The 27,620-nt window shown below is 41.1% G+C and overlaps 1 protein-coding gene across 2 annotated transcripts in view; it reads left to right on the forward strand.

The window, feature by feature from the left end:
• Positions 1 to 13,455: 13,455 nt before the first annotated feature.
• The window catches only part of JMY (junction mediating and regulatory protein, p53 cofactor), a 66,130-nt gene continuing 51,965 nt past the window's right edge, over positions 13,456 to 27,620 (forward strand). For both annotated transcript variants that reach the window (XM_075079342.1, XM_075079341.1), the window contains exon 1: positions 13,456 to 14,364. In XM_075079342.1, the coding sequence (XP_074935443.1) occupies positions 13,501 to 14,364 (864 nt within the window). In that variant the 5' untranslated portion in view covers positions 13,456 to 13,500. The remainder of the gene's footprint in view (positions 14,365 to 27,620) is intronic.

Raw genomic sequence — 27,620 nt, forward strand, 5'->3', positions numbered from 1 at the left:
GAGTAGCTTGTAATAGAAAGCAGTGACTATACAGGAGTTCTCCATAGGTTATAGCAGCAGCTTTGTCCCCTCTGCTACTATCACCTGCATCTGCTTATGCTCCATGCTCTCCTTACTCTACTGGTAGCAACAACTGGGAGCAAGGAAGGCATCCAAATGCCTTTATGCAGTTCCACCACACACAAGTAGGGCAGATCAGTCTTGTCCTAAATCACAATCTATGTAAACAGAGCTGGGAAATCATACAATTATTTAGGTTGGAAAAGACTTTTAAGATCATTGAGTCCACCTGCAAACCTGCCACTGCCAAGTCCACCACTAAACCATGTCCCTAAGTGCCAAATCTACATGTCTTTTAAATACTCCGAGGCATGGTGACTCAACCCCTTCCCTAGGCAGCCTGTTCCAGTCCTTGATAGCCCTTTCAGTGAATAGATTTTTCCTAATATCCAACTTAAACCTCATATTGTCATGTTGTCATATTAACAATGGCAACATAAAATTGTGACACCGGGCATAAAACAAATCCTTTACTGGCTCAGAGGCTTCTGGCTTTGAGAGCAATAAGCAAAACTCTGGAACACCTTTTTCAGTGGCATTCAGAGACAGAACCTAGCAAGAAACAAGATAAAAGAATATATATTACAAAGGCATATCCAACGTAAAATCTAAAAATTGCCTGTTCATTACTTTGCAGAGAGCTAAAATGTAAATTCTATAAAAATAAGTGAAGGAGTACATACCATGCAAGTTCCCTAACCATGATGGATAATATAATTGCATGGAAAGTATAACTTTGCCTCTTTCATGGTAAGGAACACCACAAGGGAACAGATGATTTTACAGGTATAAATTAAACAGAGCTTTTCCTCAAAAAGAAGTAAGACTTGCTCCAAGAATCAAAATGCATTTTATATTTATTGCTAATTCTCTGGAAATAAAATCATTTAAATGACTGCTTGTCTAAGCAGTTTCAAGCTAGCTGATAAGCTGCACTGACAAAAATACTTCTTCATCTGAGAGACAGAGGAAAAAATAAACCCAGCCACGAGGAGTGTTCTGTGCTGGGGGAAGAAAACCCTCTATAAATTTCAAATAGGTGCCACAAATAAAGGCTGGCAGATATGTGATCCAGCAGAGAAGAACCTACAGGACATCCCTTTTAAATTTAAAAACCCAGCAGAAAACAAAATTTTAAAACTAACAAAGGAATTTTGGACTCTTTAAACAGTGGGAAGAGTCACCCAAAGTAGCAAATATCAATGTAATGCTGCACATCAGTCTCAGCACACCCTAACCATCTATATAACTCTGGAAACTACTAACACGCTGCCAGTCTGGGCTCTAAATTCTATCTTTAGGCACTATCTGCCTGAAGTTCAATAAAACCTTCAGACTTAAATGATGAAAATAACTATCAATTTCACTAGACACCCAATGGGAAAAGAGAACTAGAAAAGTTGACCTGAAATTTTTACTAAAAAAGTCATTAAAATATGTGGCATTTAGAAAACTGAGTCCTCACTGAACAGCAATTCCAGAAATAGAACTGAACCCATGTTTTACTGAGTTTCCTATGAGCCATAAAGAATATTCTCTAGTCCTCCATCAGCTAAGTTCACAGTGAATGAGTCTTGATCTGTAAGCAATTGCAGCCCTTCGACGAAGTTGCTGGTATGATAATTATCTTCCACTCAGCCTATTTCAGGAACCAATTTAGAGGGACCCCTTTGTTCAGCAATGGCTAAAATTGCAGCAAATCACTCACATAAGGACAAAGCCACACTAAGGGTGGAACAACAGCTGAGCTTTAGGGTTCCATGGGTTCTCCCCAAGTGTTGGAAATAGCACAGACTTGTGGGACTGATTTGGATGCAAAACTCTGTGTGTGTGTGTGTGTGTGTGCATGTAGGCATTCATATGTATGCATGTTTTCAACACACAGAGCAGTGAAGAGAAGCTCTGCAGATGCAGACAAACAACTCAGCAAAAAAGCAAGACACAAGCAGCGAAACAGAGACAGGAACACAACCATGAACAAAACTAAAGCAGATTTTGGGCTGTCTGTGCTGAAAAAGGCTTGGAAGCAAGAACAGAGAAATTTGCTTCTGTTATTTGAGTTCAAATATACTCAAAGAAATAGGTTCAGCCTTTCTAAATGCACTGGACTGCATTATAAAATACCTAGCTGCATCTTCATTTTCTTCTTGTACTGGACATACCCTGTGATCCCTTCCAAACTGATTAATTTTTCATGCCAAAATGGAGAAACAATATTAAGGTAGAAAATTTGGGAAGGTGTACAGGAACTGGAACTAAAATCCAAAATCAGAAGATTATCTGGAATGTATCTGCCACTAGTTTAATTTCTGGGGTTTGGGTATATACTTCTGAAATTTAAATAAGGAATATCTTCAACTAGTTGATTTATGGAAGTTGCATAATGCTATGTCTGCATGTCTACATAAAACTGTAGACAAAAAAAAAAAACCTAGGCTGGAACTCAGTTTTTGATGCAAACAGACCTCCTTACTGCCTTCTCCAGTGGCCAAACTCTACCTCCAGAATGCAGACTGCCGTCTTAGTCTCGCCTGCTCCTTCCTCGTCTCGCCCGTCTATCAGGAAGCAAACTAAATGCACATACCGACAGCGTTAGTGAGAACAGCAGAAGCTGTTACTGACTGAAATCACTATATCAAAAAGAAAATATACCATGTATATATCATAAATTAATGACACAATTTGCTTTATTTCCTTTCATTTAAAAAAAAAAAGTTAAAAAGAAGAAACAATGCAGTGATTTAAACAAACCCATATATTACATTGTATTTCAGGGTATCTGTGCTGCTTCAGACACTTCTTTGGTTGAGGTACAAACCCATGTACTTGCTGAACACTGGAATATACTCCGAATATTATTTTCCTCCCTGTTGCTACTGCAAGAGCTTACAAGAGGTTTTAAAAGATGTACCTTTCATGGAGATGATGCACACTATCAAAAAGCTACAAAATGTCTCACAGGAACTGGAGTGGCCTCTTAAAAGCTGTGGTCAAATTAGACTAAACCTAGGCTCTTGGTAATTGTTTAACATAGGAAGTATGTTGCCACTACCCATGGCCTCACTGCAGGTTGCCCTTTTTATACCACCTTTTCCCAGATCCCTTTCCTTGCTTCATAGTTAGCCTTAGTTAGTTAGTCTGAGTTAACAAGGAAACTCTACAGCTTTCAAGTTTCTAGCTTTTTAGCCTGCTCTGACTGCAAACACGTCAAGAGAAATACCTTATGTGAAATATTTGCCTTACTACTTGAAATGGAAGATGTTCCTTTCAAGTCAGTGAGACAGTTCAGGGTAGTAAAGTTACACACATAGATGTCTGTAAAATATTAAAGCAGATTTGAGGGACCGTAGAAACTCACATTCAGATAGCTGTAGTAACGAATTACAAATAAACTACACTGAAGTGACATTTTTGATAACTGAAATGGCATTGAAGCTTTTGCCGTTCTACAAATTAAAAATAGGGTCCTGCAGTAAAAAATAATTCCCATTGTCGTATAAAATACATCTGGTACCACTCAGAATCCTCAGGAAAATTCCAAATGTAATTTCTGAAATTAAAATGAAGGAATGCTAAACAAGGGCACCAGATGGGGAGTCTCCTGTTATTAACAAGGTCACTAGTGAAACCTCTATTTCCAGAAGGAAATGATCCATATCTTACTGGACCAAATATAAACAAGAGATGAGGTGATAGAAATTTTTGGTTCAAGATGTTGAACTCCTCTGACATATCCAATAATATCCATACCAGAATATATTGGAGCTGACTTGAATTAGCTGCAATAGGAGAACTTCAGTAGATCTCTTTCTGTCAGCAGACATTTTCAAAACTTCAGCTGAAAATGATCAAAAGACAAAATAGGTTAAAGTCCATTAAGTCTTACAGAAAACAGGAAGCCATTAAAAAGAATGCAGTTGTTAATTACAGAAGAATCAGTGATATTTTAAATAAGCAGAAACAGAGTGATTAACGCATAAATGAGTTTTCTGTGTTGATAAACAAACACGGAATTACCAAGGAAAAGAAGCAGGGACATCTTTCAGTGCTCAACAAATAGAAAATAACATAATCATTATGAAAACAAACCTTATACTACCAAAAAGGATCCTGTAAACAATGAAGGAGACAGAACAGAATTTAACTGATAGTATCAATTAACAATATTTAAAAAGCATGTTTTTCCCCCAGCTGCATTTGTCTAATAAATGACATCTCTCTCTTATTTTAAACTTTGTTAGTCTTATATTTTTTTATAACTATGGTTATGACAACCTGAATATCTCCAAAGGAGTAAACATACTGAACAGAGCTTTGATATAATTAAACAGAAAGGATTTGCCACAGTATGATGACAAGAAATTACCAAGAGGAACTTGAATAACAACTCAGAATTCTTTAGATCTTGCATCAACAGCAAAGGATATTAACAAGCGTTTACCGTATGATGCAATTCTAGGAATAAAGACTGGCTGGAAAATGTGTCAGCTTTTAATTAACGACAAGCTTATGAGAAATCATTAATAAAAATATTCCTACAGATGTCACACTTCTCTGCAAAAGAAAACACGACTACAGCCTTAAAGCAAGTATACAGTACCATAATAAAAACTGTTTTGTCTTATGTATGCTATATTATGCTAAAACCAAATAGGTGATTGTTAAAATATATGATAATAGCTTATAGTGTAATTAGGTTTCATTTCCGTAATATCAGGTATGGAGCAAATTTGTTGAACAGATGCTGAAAGTAAATCTTGGTTATAGGAGAAGCAGAGCCTGAGCTAGCAACACTGAAGTGCCAGTCTCAGAGCCCACTGCTGGGTATGCTATGCTAGCCTGATCTTCTGAGAAAACAAGCCTTACACAATCACCACCCATCAGTCTGTGTCCCTGCCGCTCCACACCTAATAATATTTGCATGTGCTGGCCAATATTTGCACTGAATTGCAAAATAATTCATGTTGGATGAGTCCAACTGCTGAAGTATCCACAGGTAAACTAATTTTAACAGGTTGAATCACAACATGATTCCGATTGGATGAGACCCCAAGATGTCATCTGGTTCAACTGGTAAAGTGCCAAGGGGTAAATGCATTTTTTACAAGTTAAAAAAAAAATCTGCTATTAAAGTACACATATACACACACCTTATGCTTTGTATCAGCTGACCAACCAAGACACTCATACCTGTATTAACATAGCTTTAGATGAGTCATAGCACATGCTGATGCTTACCCAGATGGGGTGGAACCTTGGGGGGGGTGCAGGGTGAGTTAGGACATTGAATTGAAGATACAGAACATAAATCTGTAAGAAAATAGTTTGGAATATTCTATTGCTCATAGAATAAATTGTTTGCCTGAGGCATACATGTAAAAACTGAAAACAGACTCGTTAAATGGGCTTGAAATTAGTACCATAAAATCTGACACGGTTAACCTTGTAATTTCAGTTAAAAAGGCCATGTTTCATTTCTGTCTACAAATAACTTTGTAAAGTAAGGGTGTGGATGTTGTTTCTGTTCTGAAGGGCCCACAATCAGAAGGTGCATTTCCATGTAAAGAGTTGGAAAGTCTACTTGAGAGGAAAAAACATATTTGTCTAAAAATAAAAGCTGTTCTTTTCCCTTTTACAAGCCTGATTTTCTTCCAGCCCAGCTATTCATCAGCTATCACGTGACAGTGGTAAAGAATCAGAGAAACAAACACTTTCTACAAATGCTGAACATTATTTGAATACAGAAACTTGTATTATTTCTAACACTCTGCCCTCTCCCATCCCACATCCTTGAACTTTGCTGCTTCACTGCAAATACCTACTTAGAGGCATGCCAAACAGTAATGCCCAGTGACATTACAAAAAGAAAGATAATTCAACTCCCCTTCATCACACTCGTTTAAACTACTATTACAGTTCCTTATGATCTCTCTCAGACTTTGCTACTCTTCAAAATCTGACCATCTGGAATTAAGGAGGGATTTTATCCATCTGCTGGAAAGCACAGAGGCTCCTCAGCAGAAGATCTGGACTTCTTTTAACAAGGACTGTTTCCCTTCCTCAGTGCTGGCAGTGGGATCACATGGCAATTCAGCTGAAGATGGAACCAGATGAAGATACCATCTGTTTCTCCTGTACTGAATAACTGGATCAGACTCAAGTATGTAGCAGCTTCGGGTGTAGCTATGTCTATAGACAGCAGCTGATGCTATCCAGCATTTCTCCAGAACAGTTTAATCAGGATGAGAACTTCTTTCGTAAGTGAAGCTAAATGTCAGACCTTCTACTGATGTGTAGAGGAGAATACCTCAGATCTCCTAGATGTAAGGGTCTTGTCCTGACATGCTTTGATATGAACACTTAGGATGAAGTCTTGCCTGTAAATCAGCAGCATTACTGTGACCTTTCACTCCATAAGCTGAGTTTGTGCTGTTGTGCTGAGTGTTTCCATAGCGCTCTGGAGATTTTTGTTGCAAAACTTTCTCATTAGTGTGCGTTTCTTTATCCAGCAGGCTGTCCTCTGTCTTGAACTGTCTCCAATCTCATTGGATCCCAAAACGCTGGAACACATATCTGCCAAACTATCACTGCTATCAGTAGTTATTTATGCTCAAAAGCTGGTAAGACTTCAAACTTTGCTCTAGCCTGCTGATTCACGTTTTACTAGGAGGCAGAATTTCAAAACGCCTAGGAAAATACTCTGTGCTTAGTAAATATCATACTAGTCTAATAATTTTTATTATTTTTTATGTCCATTAATACTGGTGTTAGCCTGCCTTGTGTTTTAGCTTCTACCCCAGCTCTGCCTCTATCTTAGCATACTCTGTTGCTGTTGTGCCAACCAAAAATAAATTTTCTAAGATGTTGCTCTTCAAAAGCTTTAAGTATGTCTATACTGCAGCCAGCACTGTGACTGAATCCTACACAAATGTACACAAGGCAGCTTTAACAAAAACAGGTTGGCTATTTAGAATAGTGCAGCTGAAATAGCAGGGAGATTACATACAGGCTGGAGATACACTAGTTTCTGTGGTGAGGCTAGCAAGTGACTCAAAATACATTGGGCAGTCTTAAGACAGTGAGAGAATAATAAAGAAAATCAGCAAGCGTCCTTGGGCTTGGCTTTCCTGACCTGTATGAATGAGGGGGAGAATGATAAACATCAGAATACTCTGGTGAAAAAAAATTATGACAGTGCTCTCATGATTTTATAAATCACAGACACTTAATTTGATAATTGATCACACTTAGAATCTTAAGCCATACAGAGAAAGCAATAAGGATTAACTAGACAGCAAAAGACAAATTTCCTGTCACTCCCTGAAGGTGGTGCCTCGATTGGAGATCAAATTCCATGTCTGGTAAGACAGCATTGAAAGTCACAAACATGCAAACAAATCCTGATGCTTTCTTGGCTGAGTACAGATTTTTGTCACTTTAATAGATAATATTTATCAGATTCGAGCTAAGACCTCTTGAGTATTGGCTATAAATGGCACACTTAACTCTTTATCATGTAATTGAGTAATTTAGGTCCATTACTCAAAATATTCTTAACCTTTTAGAGAACACATTTAGAAATTTTACCATCCAAATTGTGACCCAAGGACAGCATTGGCTGTGCTTACAATAGTCTGCTATGCTCATCTCAGCAAGCATATAATGCAGTGACATAAGCCCTGCAGAATCTTGCAGGGGTCAGATGGTCTGGAAATGTACTGGATATACAAACGACTCATCCAGCATTCAAAGCCTTCCTCCCTCAGACCAAAAGAACAACAGCTTACATGCTTATGGGAGATGCCAGGATCGCACACTAAAAAGATAAGTGGTTGCAGTGGGTTGGCCTTGGCTGCCAGGTGTCCACCAAGCTGCTCTATTACTCCCCTTCCTCAGCTGAAAAAGGGCGGAAGAAAATATGACAAAAGGCTCTGGGGTTGAGATAAGGACAAGGACAGCAATTACCATCACAGACAAAAGAGTCTCAGCTTGGGGAAATTAATTTAATTTATTGCCAATCAAATCAGGGTAGGATAACGAGAAATACGAACAAATCTAAAGGCACCTTCCCCCCCACCCCTCCCTTCTTCCCAGGCTCAACCTCACTCCCAATTTCTCTACCTCCTCCTCCTGAGCAGTGCAGGGGGACAGGGAATGCGGGGTGCAGTCAGCCCATCATGCATTGTCTGTGCTGCTCCCTCCTCCTCATGCACTTCCCCTGCTCCAGTGTGGGGTCCCACCCATGGGAGACAGACCTCCATGAAATTCTCCAACATGGGTCTTTTCCACAGGCTACAGTCTTTCACAAACTGCTCCAGCATGGGTCCTTTCCATGACGGGCAGTCCTTCAGGAACAGACTGCTCCAGCATGGGTTCCCTGAAGAGTCAAAAGTCCTGCCAGCAAACCTGCTCCAGTGCGGGCTCCTTTCCACAGGGCTGAAGGTCCTGCCAGAAGCCTGCTCCAGCATGGGCTTCCACAGGGTCACAGACTCCTTCGGGCACATCCACCTTCTCTGGCATAGGGGCTCCCCACCATTAACCTCCATGGGCTGCAGGGGGACAGCGTGCCTCACTATGGTCTTCACCATAGCCTGCGGGGCAATCTCTGCTCCAGCACCTCCTCCCCTCCTTCTTCACTGACCTTGGGGTCTGCAGGGTTGTTCCTCTCACATATTCTCACTATTGTCTTCCAGCTGCTGTTGTGCAGCAGTTTTTACCCTTTTATAAACATGTTATCCCAGAGGCACTACCTCTGCTGCTGATGGGCTCAGCCTTGGCCAGCGGTGGGTCCCTCTTGGAGCCGGCTGGTGTTGGCTCTATCGGACATGGGGGAAAGCTTCTGGCATCTTGTCAGAAAAGCCACCCCTTCAGATCCCCTCCCCTTACCAAAAGTGGTCAAAAGCTAAGTGGTATTCAACCCATTCTTTTCACCCAAAAGGCTATCCAGATTTCTTCAGATAAATATTTTTCCATACATTCAAACTACTTTAGTACAGGCCTGCTGTGATCTTGCAGACACACGAGGTTTGTCAGGCTATTAATCTCTCCATCACTGTATCAAGGAGAGAGAAGATGGAACCTCTAAGACTACTTAAAAACATCTAAACTGTTTTCTTGTTCCACTGATTAATGAGAAGGCAGACTGTATTCACTACCACAGGAACAATAATTTCCTTTTTTTTAGATTCATGTAGGTATTTCGTCTGTTATAAACTGATGCTTATTCTGCGGTTTGTGGCTTCCCCGCCTAGTTACAAATGTTCTTGATCGAGTTGAATTGTGGAGGTGGCTAAACATATTGCTTCCTCTTTCCTTGATTAATAGCTTCCAATGCCCCACTACAGTCTTGATGTTGCTGCACAGCTCAGTACTCTGTATTCAGAGCCAAGTAGGCATTTTCTTTGTAGATCAATATTTTTAGGAATCTCAAAATATTATGACTGGAGTTTTTCCCTCTTGTCTTCAAAGAAAATATTACTTTTTGGGGAACTGTTTGATAAAATTTTCTTCATTTTATCATGAGATCTTAAGCATGCCAAAAAGTATTTTTCTTTAAGTTCAAAATATTTCTTGCATTTTTGCACTTAAGACAAAAATCAAGTATTTTAAAAAAACTTTGTATTTCTCAAAGCTACAAAGTGTTCCTTCTGTCATCAGGATAATTTCCTCTATTGCCATGTACTTGGGTGGAGCACCTAAGAATATTGTTTCTGTAAACAAACAAGTTTATGAATTGCTTTGTAAACCACTAAAAAGAGCTGCAAGCACTGTCGCTCCCAACTCATCCAGCCTGCAAGACAGGACTGCTCCAATTGTCTCTCTTGTTGCAAAGTGGTTTTTGTCTCTACCACAGAGGCGCCCGGCAATCACTAATCTACCCCACACATGTGCAAGTAAGTACATATGTGCAATTCCATAGGGCTTCATCCCATCACCAGCCCAGTTCTGTATGTATTATGTACACATCTGCCTAGGCAGGCTACCTTTTGTGCTGAATTTGGATTCTGTAGTTTCCTTGTTTTCCCAGCACCAACGGGACCAGAGATCATGTCTGAGAACCAGCAGATGCAGGCTCAGGGAAATGATACTGCAAGGCAGAAAAAGCACAGAGTAAGTCCTGGAAGTTTGCAAACCTACTCTTCACTGGCTTACTAATTCAAGATCTTATTAAATATCGCTGCTTGGAGACTGCCCAGGAATAGCAATTACTCAGAGTACTCCCTGCCTTGAAAGTTCTGGCTCTTGACCCAGTTCTTATGAAAAAAAAAGGACATCAATTGAATTCCTAACCTTACATTTCAGCGCACTAGCGACAGGATGCTTGTGGCTCTCAAAAGGCCTTGGCTCTATAAAATATAACAATACACCTTGTTGGCTGAGTAACTGCTAGTTCTGACAGCCCTGTTGGTAAGGTTAACTAGGCATCTCTCACATGTGCAGTTTCCATGACGGTGATGGGATCCTCATGTGCTGAAACGCCATGGTCTTGGCAGCAGCATGGCAGCAGTTCCCTTTTCTCCAGACAGCTTGGGTTTTCTTCAGAGACAAGCCCCAGTAGTTCTTTCAGTTGCTGCAATCTTGGCACCACTTAAAAGTGTGGGAATCAACTGCACGTCAGGCTGGTTAAGTTCTGCCTCACTCACTTCTGCTTAGTGATGAAGAGTACACCCCACGACAAGCCCAGTTCAGAAAGCAATTCAGGCCTTTAAGAATGTAATTTTAATTTTTTGCTTGTTTATTGGGGAGAAATCAGTGATGTGTTTCCTTTAACCACCCCTAAGAACAATTCACCAACATCCACAAAGCCTGCCTTAATATGTTTTTGAATGACAAGTTATGCATGTCCCCCAGTACAGAAGTTACTATGAAGGCTACTCAGGGCTCCTTGGTAACGTGATTTAGAAAAATTGCTATGTTCTTCCAGGTTTTTCTGTAAGCATACAATTTTGGCAAAATCAATGGCTCTTGATAGCTGATGGGACAGCTTTTCTGCTGCATGAAGAGAGGCCTGTCAGAAACTTGATTGTAGCCAAGTGATTGTCAGAATTTTTTCAGCCAGTGCCCAGATGTTACATTTACCCAATATCTGCTTTAATCATACTGGCTTGCCCCTCTGCTATCTGAGAACAGCCAGGCTAAAACTGCTTTGAAGACCTCAGCCTCCACCTGAAATGCTAAGACTCTCAGAGTCTTAGCAGGATCATCCTTTGGCTGATGAGCAATTTTGAATCCATGCATAATTCTCTTAAGCCTGGAAATATAGACATACCTATATGGTTGCATCTTCATTGTTTTAATTTTTCTTTCATGCATTACTAAGACAAAATTGGATGGCTGCTTACATTCATCTACTGAAAATTTGTTTCTGAATACTTAACAAAAAGAGACTGTACTTCCTCCACCAATATGTTCTTTGCTTGCTTGCTTGGCCACTTCACATGGGGCATAATCCAATCTTCCAGATCATTTCACAGGTGCTTTGATCTGGTGCCTAAATTTATGGTAGCAGAAAGAATGCTGCTCTCCAAGACGTACAGCACACATCATTCTTAGCTTTAGAACGCACATACGGTCCTTCCTCTGCCTGCTGCGCCATAATTTCCTCTTTTCTAACTGCTGTGACTGAGTAATGTAACCCAAAGACGTAACCTTGATTCTCCTGCATATATGAGGCTGCTTTGTTAATGACCAGAGAATCTTTGGCCTGCCAGAGGCCCTCCTCAAATACTTTGGCCTCCAAGGACAGGATGCTAGTCAACACAGTAACCTTACAAAAAAGCTGTGACTCACTCTTGATTCTCTGGCAAACTCAGTTGAGAACATCTTATTTCCCCAGTGCTTCCTCTAATTTGGAGGAGGACAATATCACAGATAGGCCAATCAATATTGCCTACTGATCTTATTTTTGATGCAAGTATTTTGGGATTGTTATAGTAAGAAATAGTCTTTTTTTTCATTTATACAAGAGGAGGAATGGAATACCCCAAAGGGCACCAGGAAACCAGCCCTTGGCCTTGGAATCACAGGTGATTCATCATTCCTTTCAGACATGCTTATGAGAGTTGTCTGTGTTGGCTTACTGTAACCTACGTGCTCTGCAATACACTTTGAAACCTCAGAGAGCACTGCAGGCACTGCCAATTCTTAAGCAGGACTGGCCAACACGAGCACAAAAAGCTGTGTCTCAGCACATTTACTTCACATATAGAAGTATGCAATTGCCCACGACAGCTATTTCAGAGCACTGCCTTGTCTCCAGGTCTCACACAGATGCTGCACTCTTCTGCAGCCCAGCCACACGCGCAAAATTCTGCTGCACTGCATGCCGTTAGGCACTCTTTATAATGGGATCTTTGCAGTATTTCAGTTCAACCTCTAATCGGAATGAAGTCATACAATTAAAACGAGCTGCTGAAGCACCACATCCTTTCCTGTGCCTACTCAGAAAGCCACTTTACAGGAAAAGCAGAAACAAACCCTCCACAGACACCATTCCCTGCGGGAGGGCCCGGATGGGCCCCCACACTTAGAAGCCTAGTAGCAGCTTGGGGGCGGAGGCTGCGGCATGGAGCACTGGCTGCAGTCCGGCGCAGGGCCGCCGCGTCCCGCCGGGCTGGCAGGGGTTAACAGCCATGCCGGAGCCGCAGCGAAAAAAGGCAGCGCTGCCTCGGAAGCTGCCCGCCGGCGGCAGCCAGCCTCACCCCAAACGGACCGCTCCTCCCGGGGCGGACCCCCCGCCCCAACGGCCCCGCCGCGGCCCAGCGCGCGCCCTTCCCAGCGGGCAGCGCGCGGCGCCCCCACGGCCGCGCTGTCCACCCGATGGGGAGGCGGGACACAGCCCCACCCCGCCCTCCGCGGGAGCGCCAGGAGGGAGGACGGGAGGTGCGGCGGGCGTGGCCGGCGGAGAAAGGGGCGGGACCCGCCGGGCTAACTGTGGCGACAGCCAATGGGGAAGGCGTTCTGCGGGGCGGGAGGCGGGGCTTAAAGGGGGCGGGGCCGGCGCGGAGTTGCCGCAGCGCCGCCGCCGCTTGTAAACAGATCCGGCCCCACGTGACGTGTGCGAGTACCTGTGCGGGGGCACCGGGCATTGTCCGCCGCGGCGGCGGGTCGATGACCAGAGGTGGCGGCGGTCCCAGGGGCAGGAGGAGGAGGAGGCTTCCTCAGCGACGGGCTGCGAGCGGAGAGGAGGGGACTCCTCTCTGTACCCCCACTCCGTTCCCCCACCTTCCTCGCCGCTCCGGCGGGGACCCGGCGCATCCTCCCACCGCAGCGCCTTCCCCGTCCCGCCGCTGCTAAGATGGCTGGTGGCGGGCGGTGAGGCGGGGCTGCGGGCAGCCGTTACTGTCCGGCGCGCGGCGCGGCGGGGAGGGCGGGGGGGCTGAGGGGACGGGAGCGTCGGGGGTGGGGGCGGCGTGCGTGCGTGGGAAGCCGCGCAGCGCCATGTCCGCCTTCGCCCTGGAGGAAACGCTGGAGGCCGACTGGGTGGCCGTGAGGCCTCACGCCTTCCAGGAGCGGGAGAAGCACAAGTTTGTCTTCATCGTGGCCTGGAACGAGATCGAGGGCAAGTTCGCCATCACCTGCCACAACCGCACGGCGCAGCGCCAGCGCAGCGGCTCGCGGGAGCTCCGCCGCGGCGGCCCCGTCGAGGCCAGAGCCGCCCCCAAGGCTGGCAGCCCCTCAGCACGCAGGGGCCCGGCCTCGGGCTCGGACTCGGGCCTGCCGCGGGGCGCCGAGCGGGGCGCGGCGGCCGAGGCGCTGCCGAAGAGCCCGCTGTGCGGCAGGAGCGGCCCGGCCCGGCGGCCGCGGCGAAGCCTGGGGGCGGCAGGTGCCGCCGAAGATATCGAAGTGCTGGATCTGGGGAAGGAGGAGGCGGCTGGCGCCGTGTCGCTGCCGCCCGCGCCGCTGCCGGCGGCTGAGCCGGCCGCTGCCGACGCCGAGCCCGCGGGGGAGGAGTGCAGCTGGGCCGGCCTCTTCTCCTTCCAGGACCTGCGGGCTGTGCACCAGCAGCTGTGCTCGGTGAACTCGGAGCTGGAGCCCTACCTGCCTTCCTTCCCCGAGGAGCCGTCGGGCATGTGGACGGTGCTGTTCGGAGCCCCGGAGCTCTCCGAGCAGGAGATGGACGCTCTCTGCTACAAACTGCAAGTGTACCTGGTCCACAGCTTGGATACCTGCGGCTGGAAGATCCTTTCGCAGGTCCTCTTCACTGAGACTGACGACCCCGAGGAGTATTACGAGAGCCTGAGCGAGCTGCGACAGAAGGGGTACGAGGAGGTGCTGCAGCGGGCGCGCAGGCGAATCCAGGAGGTGAGGCTGCCCCATGGTCCACATATCTCCACCTTAGCATTACCTTTTCCTTACTCTGTTACATCTCCTTTAGTGGTTCTCTCCAGCTGTCCCGCCTATACCTTTGCGAAATCGGTTGAACGGGCCAAAAAAAAGTACAGGACAACCTGCTAGTTAAAAAAAAAAAGAAAGAAAGCTTTGAAAAATCTAAGTAAGAAAATTACGCTTAACCTTTCCAGGGTCTCTAAGGCCAGGATTTAAGAAGGTGCAGATTTCCCTCGTCATCTAAGTGTGTCTCAGTACTTTGTTCTGTGCATTCGAGCGTAGATATTTGTGTTCACAAAGGATCTGATGGGTTTGGCAAGGTCTTGCTCCCATATTTTCGTTCTTGCGTTGCTTTGCACCAGGGTGTGTTGGAGGCTGAATTTTCCTGTTTAATGGGAGCAGCAACGTGTTTATTTTGACAGTACAAGTTAGGCACTTGAGGCCAAAAAATTTTGGGTTCCTATGGGCTTTGGGTGCTGAATGTGATATTTCAAGTAAGATGATACGTTCCAGTGGGATTGGAGTAACTACAGCTTTTGTTCTGGTAAGTTCTTGAAGTTGGGATTTTAAAAAGTGGGCTGTTGGGACCTAGCAGTATTTACTATGTTGCCGTTGTTAGTGTCTGACAAGACTTGGATGTTTCAACAGGGCTCTCCGCTTCTCTTTCTCATACCATACTGTTTAGACAAAAGGAGTTGAGGAGGTTCTGTGAACTTGTAGCATCAGTGTGTGAGACTTTTTTTCATGTCTTTGGAGTGACATATATGAATATCTAGATTTTTCCAATGAAAAATGAGAATTTTACACTTATTTCTATGTTTTGGTGGCCTTGATCCAGAATGTACCTGGATCTATCTAGGTGCGACTGCAAATGAATCAGGTTATGGAAGTTTTTATTTTTGCAAACACCATCTAAAATCTATTGTATGGCTATAGGTCAGGTTTGGGTGCTTCGGCTGCCGGCATATATCCTACCAATGTTATGCATTCAAAAATGTGTGGTGGTGAATGTTCCTTGATGGAGTCTGAGCATATCTGCTTGTGGTCTGTTTTGATGGTGTAATTGTGAGTTTTTGTAGGATTTGGGCCAAGCTTTTTCCTAATGACTGGACTTACAGAGTGTGAGAAAATGGATTTATCAATGATGAAATCACGATAAGAGCATCCAAGTGTAGTAGCGTCAGGTACAAGTTTAGGTCCAAACTGTTGTGTTAGGATGTATCATTGTGATTTCCTCCCCCCCATCCCCCCCAGCTATTTAAAGGGCTGAACTAATCCTCCTTAATTTTGATATACAACTGGTAATCAGTCTAACAGTCTTCTGCAGTAGTTTTAGTTCAGAATACGTGAAAGCATATTGTCTTCTGCATTTCTCTCTTTGACCGCATGAATGTTTGGGAGCGTGTGCTCAGATTCACTTAGCCTTCACCCCTGCAGTTTTTATAGGTAGCTGAGTAGGACAAGAGAAGTTCCTGTGAACATGGGGAGTTGGGCTCTGGGTTCGTAACTCAAAGCATGTGGTGTTTTTGAGGAAACACTGATTTGGAATTACTGTGGAGAGTCTCTACTTTGTTAGCACCAGTAGTGTCAGCAGAAAATAAATTGGTTATGAGTAGCCAATGCAAGCTTTTACCCATCAGGATCTCTGAACTACAACATCTTATTTGCTGTTAGTGTTTGGAACTTGGTGCAGACAAAATGGCAGAGCTTGTTTGTGATTTGACTGCTCTACAACCTTCCTTTCCCATGGTAACCAATCCAATAGGGTACCTAAAGTCAGTGCAGCTGTACTTCTGTTGGTGTCAGCTGTGGAAATTGGTACCTCTTTAGTTAAAGGTAGTTCATGTTTGAGAAAAGAAATAGAATGACGTGCTCTTTCCCTTTTGGCTCTCAGGTTTCTCTTTTCCTTACCTGTTAGTGGTTTATTTGGTCCACAGGAAATGTCTTTCTTTTAAGCAAATACTAGTATTGTTTGTCATTGCAATTCTAAGCAAATGAAGCACTGGATGATGTGTACTGCTTGGCATTCCTGAAGTAAAGGGTTTTCATACTTTCAAGCAGACCTACTGAATCAATGTTTCATCTCTCACTTTAATTTACTTTTTCATCTGTGCTTGAAATCTGCCTGTTAGCTGACTGCAGGAATGTTGCATTCCTGCAGTTTTAAACAATTTTACCTCTTGAAATAACTTTTGGGGAGAAGGGGGAGGGGTTGAGCAGCATTGGCAAGCAAAATGGTATCAAGGAGCATGATGAATGTGGAGCATCTTCATTAAAGTAAAATTATGCAAAAAAAACAAGTTTAGAACTCCAAGACTTCGGCTTAACATTTTAAAATATGCCTCCACGGTTTATCATTATTTCACATATCTCTTTTATTCCAGGCCAAATTCCTCTGTGCAGTAACATATTACTTGAGAAATGCTTGCAGTTTCCCTTGATTATATTCGTTGGGGTGGAAAAGCAAAGTGAGCAACAAAAACTCTCATAGTTGTTGTTTCAGCATCTCCTACCTGGCCATCTGTTGCTTTCCATAAGTTACCCACAAGCCAGTTTATTTTCTCAGCAGTTAATAATAATTGTTGCTCTTTGTAATAGGCGTGTTTATCTCTGCCTCAATTATAAACCTATAATAAGCCTGAAGAATGTTGCAAGTAGAAACAGATCCAAGATGAGGAAGAAAAATAGTTGTAGAGGAACTGTAAGACATGGAATTATTTTCTTCTGCATGATCTGCTGTTTTGAAATAGCACATATTGTATTTTTTCAAATAAAGCTATTAATTCTGGAATTCATGTTAAAGTAAAACCTTTTATCTAAAGGAAATATTGTCCTGCCTCATTTGTGAAAACAAATGCTTGTTTGGAGCCCTTGTTCATTATGCTTATGCCTGTTTAGCTGAGTACCTGAGGAATTTTTCAAGGTCTGAGCTCCCAGGTGGAGGCATGATACAGAATTAGTTAACGAACAGATGAAAAGGTGGTATTGTTTTAATGGAGAGGATGACACTGAATCTTTATTTGAGATTTCAGCTTCTTGGCCAGTATTTCCAACAGCTTAAAGTTTGCACCTAGAAGGCAGAAGTTGTTCTGTGTACTCTTGTTTCTGCCAGTTTCCTGCCTATGTTCCTCCCCATATAACATGGGAGGAGTTTTTCTAGGCTAAGTGTACATGCGTCTAAGTTTTTGTGAGTATAGTAATGTCAAAGATGGTGTCATACCTCTTTGTCAATGCCATGTTGGCAAAAGGTTGAACGTAGTCACAGTTTTGCTGAGTAAAAAGTGGTGCTAGTATAAACTATGATTAAAAGGGTTTGGTGGCTTAGTCACACTAACAAACGTTCTATTGTATGCTCATCCTTTTACTTGTTCTCGCATGGCAAGTTGTGAGTTTGGGAAGCCTGTCTTTACATTATGTGCCTGCTTCAGCATCTTTAAATTAATGGTACCTATGAATCTCTTTGTTCCTTAGAGCTCTTAATTGCTATGGCAGTCTGAAATTTGGCGGATGATAGCCTACAGGATCTTTTAATGCTGGTTATAAAACTAGCCAGAAACTTGCTTTCATTTTATTGTTGCTCTATGAGTTCCAGTATCTGCAGGCAGACTGTAAAGACCATTTTAGATCTCTGTTCTGTGTGTGTTCTTCTGAACTGATTTAGTAGAAGAGTTCAGAAACACTCTTTAGTGATGATTAAATTATGAAGAAATTCCAAGAGCATCTTATTTTCTGTGGCTAATCTAAGACTGCCATGGGAGTGGGGACCTGGTGTTTTTAACCTCCTTCCCCTATATAGTGAAATATTTTAGCAAGCACCAGAATAGGCCTGGGAACTTTTATACTTACATCGGTTGGCTTAATTTTCTTTTGATTCAAAGGGCTAGAAGGGTTGAGAAAAAAATTATATAAAAAGCTTTTTTCTATTTTGTTATGGTAACAAGTTGTATGAGAAGAAAATGTAGGGTTTTGGACAAAAATCTGTGCTGTCACTACTTAAGTCAGTATGTATACAATTTTTTTTTAAAATTACTTGCACAGCTTTAGTAGGGAAGTATTTTTTGTTTTCAGTGAATGAAATATGATTATAAATCATGCAAATTGATAAGTAATTGATTTGGTTATAGATCATGGACTTTCACATTTGTGTCCAAGGGTGCTGTCACATATTCCTGTTTATATCAAAAAAGCTAAATAATATCCATAGGTTATTCCTTGTTTTGTTAAACCTGTTCTAATACTTTAGAGAAAATTAATATTCAGGATTGTCTCGGTAACTAGGAGATTTTTATTTCTTTGCCTATGTGCATTCAGTTCTGAAGTAAATGTGTATATGGTAGGTGGTGGAGCACTGTACCAAAAATGCAAGTTTTCCAGAAGTAAGGTGACCTGTTTCTATTCAGTGATCTACTGCTAGGCACAGTGTGATTTAAAGAGAGATTTCAACATCAAACTCGTAAATAATGCAAAAGTAAATGGTATTAAACACTACAAAAAAGTATTCGGTGTTTCAGTCATACAAAACGTAAATGCTAGCAGTAGTGTTTCCATCAAAACCAATGTAGTTTCATTCTATGCAAGAAGCAAAGAAAACTGGATCCTGTATGTTAACTGCAAAATCTAGATTTAGAAGATATAAAAAGCGTCTCAGGAGAGAACACTGGTTCAGGTTTAACTTTGGGAGCAGAGAGGATTAAAATAAGATATACCGTGGATTTTTTTCCTCTATTGACCTGAATAGAGCAGAGTTAAGGCTAATGCTGAGCATTCTGGGAATCTGTCGTGGTTTAGCCCCAGTCAGCAACCAAGCACCACGCAGCTGCTTGCTCACTCCCCCCTGGTGGGACAGGGGAGAGAATCGGAAGAGTAAAAGTGAGGCAACTCATGGTTTGAGATAAAGACAGTTTAACAGGTAAAGCAAAAGCTGGGTGCGGAAGCAAAGCAAAACAAGGAGTTCATTCACCACTTCCCATGGGCAGGCAGGTGTTCAGCCGTCTCCAGGAAAGCAGGGCTCCATCACGCGTAACGGTTACTTGGGAAGACAAACACCATCCCTCCAAACGTCCCCCCTTCCTTCTTCTTCCCCAGCTTTATATGCTGAGCATGACATAATAGGGTATGGAATGTCCCATTGGTCAGTTGATGTCAGCTGTCCTGGCTGTGTCCCCTCCCAGCTTCTTGTGCACCTGGCAGAGCACGGGGAGCTGAAAAAGTCCTTGACTAGTGTAAGTGCTACTTAGCAACAACTAAAACATCTCCACATTATCACTGCTGTTTCCAGCAAAACTCCAAAACATAGCCCCATACTAGCTACTACGAAGAAATTTAACTCTATCCCAGCTGAAACCAGGGCAAAATCCAACTTATTTTTGTTTGAAAGCTTATTTTTACATACTCATTATTTGCAGTATTAACACTTGTTTCCAGTAAAACTGTTCTGATTCACTTCTGAATACTTTGTACATAGGCTGTTTAAGTACCGTACCAGTACTGTAAGTTAGTACTAACCAAAATGTAATATGTCAGCAGCTGTGGGGCATGCTCTGTAGAACATGTAAGTAGACTCCAAGTTCTTAGGAGACATGTGATAATAGTACTCTGGGTAGTTCTTATGTTGCTGTCCAACCAAAGATTTTCTTCCTTGTCAGCCATCATCTTTTTATTTATCCAATTTGCAACTGGAGTAATTAGCAGTTATTTCTGGTTGTTACAAAGTAGTCTTAGGTTAATATTTTAAAGGCTCAGTATTTTAGGTGTTGGAAGTTCACACCTGATTCATTCCGCAAGCATCAGATCCAATAGCAAGGATACTGTAATACATTTTCAGATAAGAAGAATTAAATGTGGAGTAGTTCCCCCCCTTCCCCTTTTCTGCAAATAATAGTCTAAGTCACACAGATATTAGGTAATTTATTTTCAGTGTTTCAGTGAGTTTCTGTAATGTGTTCTATATATATAAATCCATCTTACAAGGTAAACACTTGATGATGGCATCTGATACTACTTGAAAGTGCAGAAGTAAGGTAGAGAAGGCTGTATCACTTGAGATTCTTGGACCCTTGTAGTAGCAAGGACAATTAAATACCCTACAGCTTAATCATCTGGTGGACTCAGAGTTGCTGAAAGCCTAAGATGTGATTAAATACCATTTTAAAATAAATGCTTTAAAATGGCTTCTAGGCATCCCATATCTAAAGGACATTAGACCATATTACCATACTACTTGCTTCTCCTTTAGTCTCTGCATTAAAACTTCCTAAGTCCTAAGCAAAATAACAATTTACCTTTTAACTGAAAATGTTATCTTTTATCCTTCCTCCATCTGATATCTTCCTGAGTAAATGTTGGCCGTTTTTTTCTACTACTATTCCCTTTTACTTAAATTTTATAGGTAACAGCAAATTATTTCAAGATTTATAGACTAGTGATCATAGGTTAGAGATTTCTTTTCATTTTTGTCAATCTTTGTGTTGTCTCTTTTCCAGTCCCAGTGTGATACTTGTTCTAGATTAGAAGTTTGGTTTTGGGTTTTTGAGTTTGGTTGGTGGTTTTTTTTTTTTCCCTACAGTGTACTTACAGCATATATATGTAGATAGACTTCATACATTGTTTTATTAATGCCTTATTAAGTTAGACAAGAGCTATCTGAAGACGATGAATACTACTGCTGTATCTGAAAACAGCAGAATGCTTAAAATAATGTACACTTCTTCAAAACATGTCTCAATGATATGTATACAGAGAAGGACATTTGCCTGAAAAATGAGGTCTTCCTTGACAGACCTTAAGTCTTACATGAAAAATTAGTACATTCTGCAGAATATACAATACTGTTCAGTATCATTCTTAGTCAGTAAGCTTAGACTTAATTTTTAGAAACTGAAGACAGCAACCTGCCAGTCTTATAGTTAATTTCCTTATCCAGGTCCCTGGGAGAAAAAAAAGGAAATCAAATGCAATATATCCTCTTCTTAACTGTCTGAACTGGGGTTGGGGAGCCATTTATGTCTTGTATTCTGCTGATCAGATTATTTTATTTGATATTCCCCTCCAAAATTTGAATTGTTTTTTTTCCCTAGATGTAGACTTTCCTCTATTTTTTTGTTTAAAGTTTTTCTACTTGATGTCCAATTGCAGCATTTTCATATGCCAGAATATTTTGAAGAGGTGTATCACCTGTGTAATAAACACTCTGTAGTCCATTTTGCTCCTCAGGGTTCTCATCTCAATTTCTTAGCTTTTAGAGGTGGTGTTGGTTTGTCTTTTCTTTGTGTTTACCTTGGTCTTGCATATTTTTCTCAATTTTTACCAGCATTATCATCTTTCTCTTCAACGGAATGTCCTTCAAGTCAATGCCTTTCTCAATCCAGTAACTTTTTTTTCCTCTCCATTTCTGGCTAGATAGTATTACACAGGCAGGTTTAGAATCTGAAGCAGATTGTTTCTAATTATTTCATCTTTTACATTTCTTGTTGTAATATGACAAGACACTGCTTACAGATGATCAGTGAAGAGTATGTTCTTCTTTACATATGTAGATATTGCTACCACAGACCTTAAGAAGGCATTGAAAAGCAGATTTTTTCAGAAATGGCTGCACCTACCATTTTTCCTCTTTGGGGAAGTGCTTTTAAAGATCCCTTTTTTGATAGTAGTAGAAACATACCATTGCAGTCCACCAGGAAATTGCTATTACTGGCAAGAACTTCAGTCGAAGTGGGGACTCAGTCCAACTAAAGATACATGTGCAAAACTTTTTTATCTTTTCAAGAGATAAAAACTTACCCATAAGGAAGATAGGATAGGAGGAGAGGGAAAGAGAATGATGGTACTCAACATAATTGAGTTAGGCAATATGAACCTTGTGTGTATATCCGAGCTGTTGCTCAGACCCTATCTGCTAATTAGTGGTTGGCAGTGGAATAAGGTGGGATTGTGGAACGTTGAGCCTGTTTCTTTAGTGGTTGAGAGTATCTTCTGAATAGGCTCAATCCCCTTCCTCCTTTGTTTCCGTCAGAGAAGAATCAACTATTAACATTTGGTGATACCGTAACTCCACTGTGGGTGAGTCTGTAATGCCACATTTTTTTGTACCATACAAAAGCAAGAGGAGCAAATGAATGTGAACAGAGGTCTGTAGAAGAAGCTGCACCTAAAAAGTATTTTGCGGTTTTGGGCAGCTGGAGTACTGGGGAGTTGCCAGTAATATAACAGTTATGTTGGTTCTTCTCTCTTCCCTGGAAAACAAAGAAACAAACCCCCCCAGTTAAGATAAAATTACTTTAAAATATGCCACAAGTTATTGTTAATTTACTATGTAGTAAAAGCTTGTAAATAAGATATTCTGCTGTTGTAAGCATTTTCCTGTGTTAAAAATTGGATGTCCTGTGACTGGTATTCAGCATGATAGTGCTTTGGGGGAGGGGCCTGTGAGGCTAACAGCAACTGTAGGTTAAACCATGTAGTCTATACTATTAGAAGATTGAGAGTTCTTGAGGAAGGGAGCCAAAGTTAATATACAGTGGAACGATTCATTTGAATTATTCATACATCTTGCATAGTACTAACATCACTGTAACCATTTAGAACAATGATATTGGATAGTTCACTGAAAATCGCTACTTTAAGTGCAGCACTGTTTAAGAGCAAACGTGCAAGAATGTTTTAAGAACAGTGAGAAAAGAATTTTTCTCCCTTACAGGAAGTAATAGTATGACCTCATCAGAAATCTGGTACTGCTACTTGCTCGAATACAGGTTAGTCTTTAAGAATAATTGTTGAAGCTCCTGCATAACTTGAAACAGTATTAAAAAACTAAAGAAAATAGTTGAAATTTGTTGGGCAGTAGATTGGATGAACTCATAGTATCTGCCAATCATAAGCTGTATAAATTAATAAGGGAAATGTGTTTTTGTTTTAATTAGTTTGTTGTTGAAGCTTGCACAATTTCCATTTTTCTGAAGAATTTGGGCCTGAATATAAACCAAACCATTATTAGTTGGTCTGAGAACTTCATAAAGAATTTTAGCACACAGTGGTAGACATTAACTTGAAATATCTCCACAAATGTCTCCTTGTTACTAGCTCTTGCTTGTCAACTGTGCCCATTATTATTAGTAACCTTATTAGAGGCTCATTTGTTCAATTTGGATTTTACTTTCGAATGAACTCTTCTGGACATAGGCAGAAAGGTGTTTTGATTTGCAGAGAACTTCCCTGGCAAGCTAGTTTTTGAAAATCATCATCTGGAGCTGCTCATAGTAGATATAAATAGAATGCTAGTGGTATATCTGCCTATGACTCCGCTCACCAGTTGCAAACATTATGACAGAGGTTGTGTTCTGTTAGAAACCGTTTAATGGCAAGACCCTTTGTCTAGGTTTCCTTTCTATTATTTTCTGTTTGTAGTTTATATAGTAAAAGTTATTAAATGTATGCCTTTTTTTTTATTATTACATATGGGGCAGACTAACATTACCCATTCAGAAAGATGTGAATGCCTAGTAGACTTTTTTGTCAATGAGTTGCTCCTGGAAAAGTGTTATAAAGCACTTCCAGTCATTCAGCAACCTTTTTTTTTTTTTTTTCTGAAAGTAATTTGAGTACCTCTGCTTTCTTAAATGGTAATGGAAATTTTTGTTTGTTTTATGCTAATGTTATAGTACTTTCCAAAATGCATTTGTAGGCAAATGTTTATATGACCTTCTTTTGGAAAAAAATGCTATGATATTCAGGTGAGGGAGCAGGATGTGTTCTTTTTCCTTTGAAAATGTTGTTTAAATAATAAATTATCATTTGCTTATGATGACTTGTAGACAATTTAAGTGGGTGATCTAAAATTAGTATTAGCACAACTTTTCGCATAACGGCATTGCATCGTGAGTTGTTTTGAACTTCTTCAGGGAGAGAGTATTGTAAAAGATTTTCAAATAACTCAGAATCATAGATTATTATGTTAGAAGAAACCACTCTGCGTTTTCTAGTTGTACCCCATGCTTTAAATAGAACTGATTTTGATCAGGGTGTTGTTGGTTTTTTTTTTTTTTAAGAAAAAAACAACTTTAAGTTACTGTGCTTTATATCTGTTTCAAGGAAATTTAAAAAAAGAAAAAGAAACAAATATTTTAATTCAGTTGTGAAACCTTTGAGGGAGTAAGTCTGTAGGTCAGTTTTAGAAGTTTCTGAAAGTTAAAATTTTTCTATAAATAGCACTGTGGCTTCAGAGCCCAAATTCTTCAGCCTTCAGTAATGTGTTATTTGTTTATAATCATCAGATGTCAGAATTTTAATTTGACATTTTGTCACTTCGGAGTAGTATAATTCAGCAAAAGTCCATATGGGGAGGTGCTTAAAAAATCTCAAACTACTTGCAATATTGGAGCTGTTCTGGGAGAGTTGAATTAATAGGTAAATGGTATGTGTTACTTCAATTGTGTTTTATCTATGCATGACAAAGCTGCATGATTTTATTTCTCTGCAACATTTAAACTGTGTAACCTTTCCCCATCATTTCTCCATGAAAACAGGTGCAAAACCAACCCAAATGGGTAACATCAGAGAATAGAAGCTGTGTTCACCTGATATTAATATAAATTGCTTTTGTCTGAAATGTTGTGCTCTTACAAAAGCTATTTAATAGCTTGTTATTTACATGATATTTGCTGTTAGAGTAAGAGGAATAATAGTGCACATGCTATGGGATTACAGGAGTTTCCTGGTATCTTATTTAGCCTTTTGCTACTATTAGTGAGCTGTAAATGTGTTCTTCCTATTAGGTTTTCTTTGATATTGTATTGAATCTTCCAATAGAAAAAGCCATTATTTTAGCTTAGAAACTTTAAAACTGCATTTAGTCATGCATAATGGCGTTTCCTTCTTAGACGTGCCTTTCCATGATTTCGCCATTGTATAAGGTGCTGTAAATGTTGAAACAGTGCTGAACTGTACCAGCCTTGAGAAATCATACAAAGGGCCATTTGAGTTAACTGTGAGCTGTCATCCAGGGTTTAAAGGTGGCTCATCAGCCCTGTTGAAGGGAGCTGAAGAACTGGATGATCAGCTTGCTAGTGCTGAAAGGGCGGGGGGGGGGGGGGGATCCTATTGCTTTCTGTCCATCCTCCTTCAGCTTTGTGTTCCTTCCTGTTGTGCTCTTCTGTCCTTGTAGTGTGCTGATTCAACTCAGTAAATTAATTGAAGAGAAACTACAGAAAAATAGCTTTCTGCGACAAGCTCAGTTAGTTTGCTGAAGGGTCTGAGAAATAGCAAAGTCAGTGCAGTGGAGGCACCTGAGAGGAGAAGGAACAAAGAACTGGGGTGGAACTGGAAGAGAGGGAAGAGGGGATTGGAAGCGGGATCCCTTTCATAGGAGCAAGCCACGTCAGCTTTAAAAAGCAAATTCACCCATACCAGTGCTTTGAATCTGGTATCATCGCAAAGCTTCACCCTCTTGGAACTAGGTATTTAAAAGTCTAACATAAGTTTTATCAGACATTTGAGAATACCCGCTACCATGCCAAATGCATTGTAAAACCGTTAAGAGTACTAGTTAAGTGCTGCCAATATAATCCCCATAAGCTCACTTCAGAGTGATTTTGATTATACGTCTTAATTTCCTGCCCCCCACCCCCCAATCAAATTTTCACCTTTGTTTTCATAAAAGAACACTTGCTCTTTAGTGGAGTGGGTATTTGACTCGGCCTGCATCCTGACATTGTAAACCATACACAAAGAAGGGGTTTAAGAGTAGCATTGTAATACCTGCTAAGTAAATTTATTCATTGCATGCAAATATTAGTTTTAGACAGTTGTCAGTTTTGAGGCTCTTGAATATCTTTTCCTGACTAATAGCATAGTTCAGAAGCACAGAAGAAGAGGGTCTATAAACCAAAAGTCAATGTATTTTATGGCACAGCATGAACACTTACATAATGCATGTTCTCAGTCTTCTGGTTTTGGCCTTTTTTTTTTTTTTTAATCATACTCCTGGAGAAGAAAAATGCCTTACAACTCATTAGGACATGCGTAAAATAAGCTCTTCGCCAAGCCTTGAGGGTGAGGTGTTGCCTAGAAGTCTTTGTGTTCAGAGTTACCATGTTCCAACTGATCAGTCATTCATTAGTGACTTTATATTTTATTTTGCCTCTTTCCAAAGGGAAGGGGTTCTAGAGTGCCATAACAACTTTGAAATACAAAGAACAGATCTATTTTATTCATCAAAATGCATTACAATATAAATACTTATTTCTGTGTTACAAACAGCTGAAAAAAGCCTAGCACTCCTGTACAATGAGTGCTCCTATGTGATTGGCCCTTGTTTGCTACAATTTTTGTTGTGTGTTGGGTTTTTTTTTTTTGTGACTGTGCTATTCTAAGTAATATGCTAAATTCAAACAAATAACTGGTTTTTATAGTTACTCATTTGGCATGACAGTGTAACTCAGGAGTGGCACAGCCATGTCACACAGTACGGTAAGGTGATCTGACAAGTACCATCTTAAAATAAAAACAACTTTACCATGATGTTACACATATGTTTATCTTGTTTACAGAAAAGGAGATGCAAAGTTTCTAATTGTTGACATCTCCCTCTTGAGCTTTCAGAAGAGGTCTGGCATGCTATACATTGTTAGAGTTGGCAGCTTTAAGCCTGAGCCTTGTGATATTCCAACAAGTTATGTATATACATACAGTTCTGCTGAGAGTTCTATTTAGAATTTTGGGTGGGAGGAGAGAAGTTACATTGTTCAGTAATGATGCATACATGGAAATAATGTTTTGGCTGCCTTGGCTATGTTAAAATACTGCTTCAATTTTTCTTACCCAGTTCAGTTCTTTTCCTTTTCTATGGGCTTGTATTACAGGTAGTGTATTGAAATGAGGTACATTTTGGTAGGCAGTGTAAATGAACTTGGCAAAAGTAATTGTTGCTGTCCTAGGAGCTATTAATCTAAGCCTAAGTTAAGATAACTCATATGAGTGAAGAGAGGCCAGGCAATCTGCAGTGTGCTGGTCTGATGTGCTGTCTTGTAGTGGATTGACCGTGGCCACCATGTGCCCACCAAGCTGCTGTATTGCTCCCCTTCCTCAGCTGGGCAAGGTCAGAAAATATGACAAAAGGCTTATGGGTTGAGATAAGGACCGGGAGATCACTCAGCAACTACCAGCACAGACAAAAGAGGCTCGACTTGGGGAAATCAGTTTAATTTACTGCTAATCAAGTCAGAGTAGGATAATGA

The sequence above is a fragment of the Phalacrocorax aristotelis genome, chromosome Z (genome assembly GCF_949628215.1).
Source record: "Phalacrocorax aristotelis chromosome Z, bGulAri2.1, whole genome shotgun sequence".
NCBI lineage: Eukaryota > Metazoa > Chordata > Aves > Suliformes > Phalacrocoracidae > Phalacrocorax > Phalacrocorax aristotelis.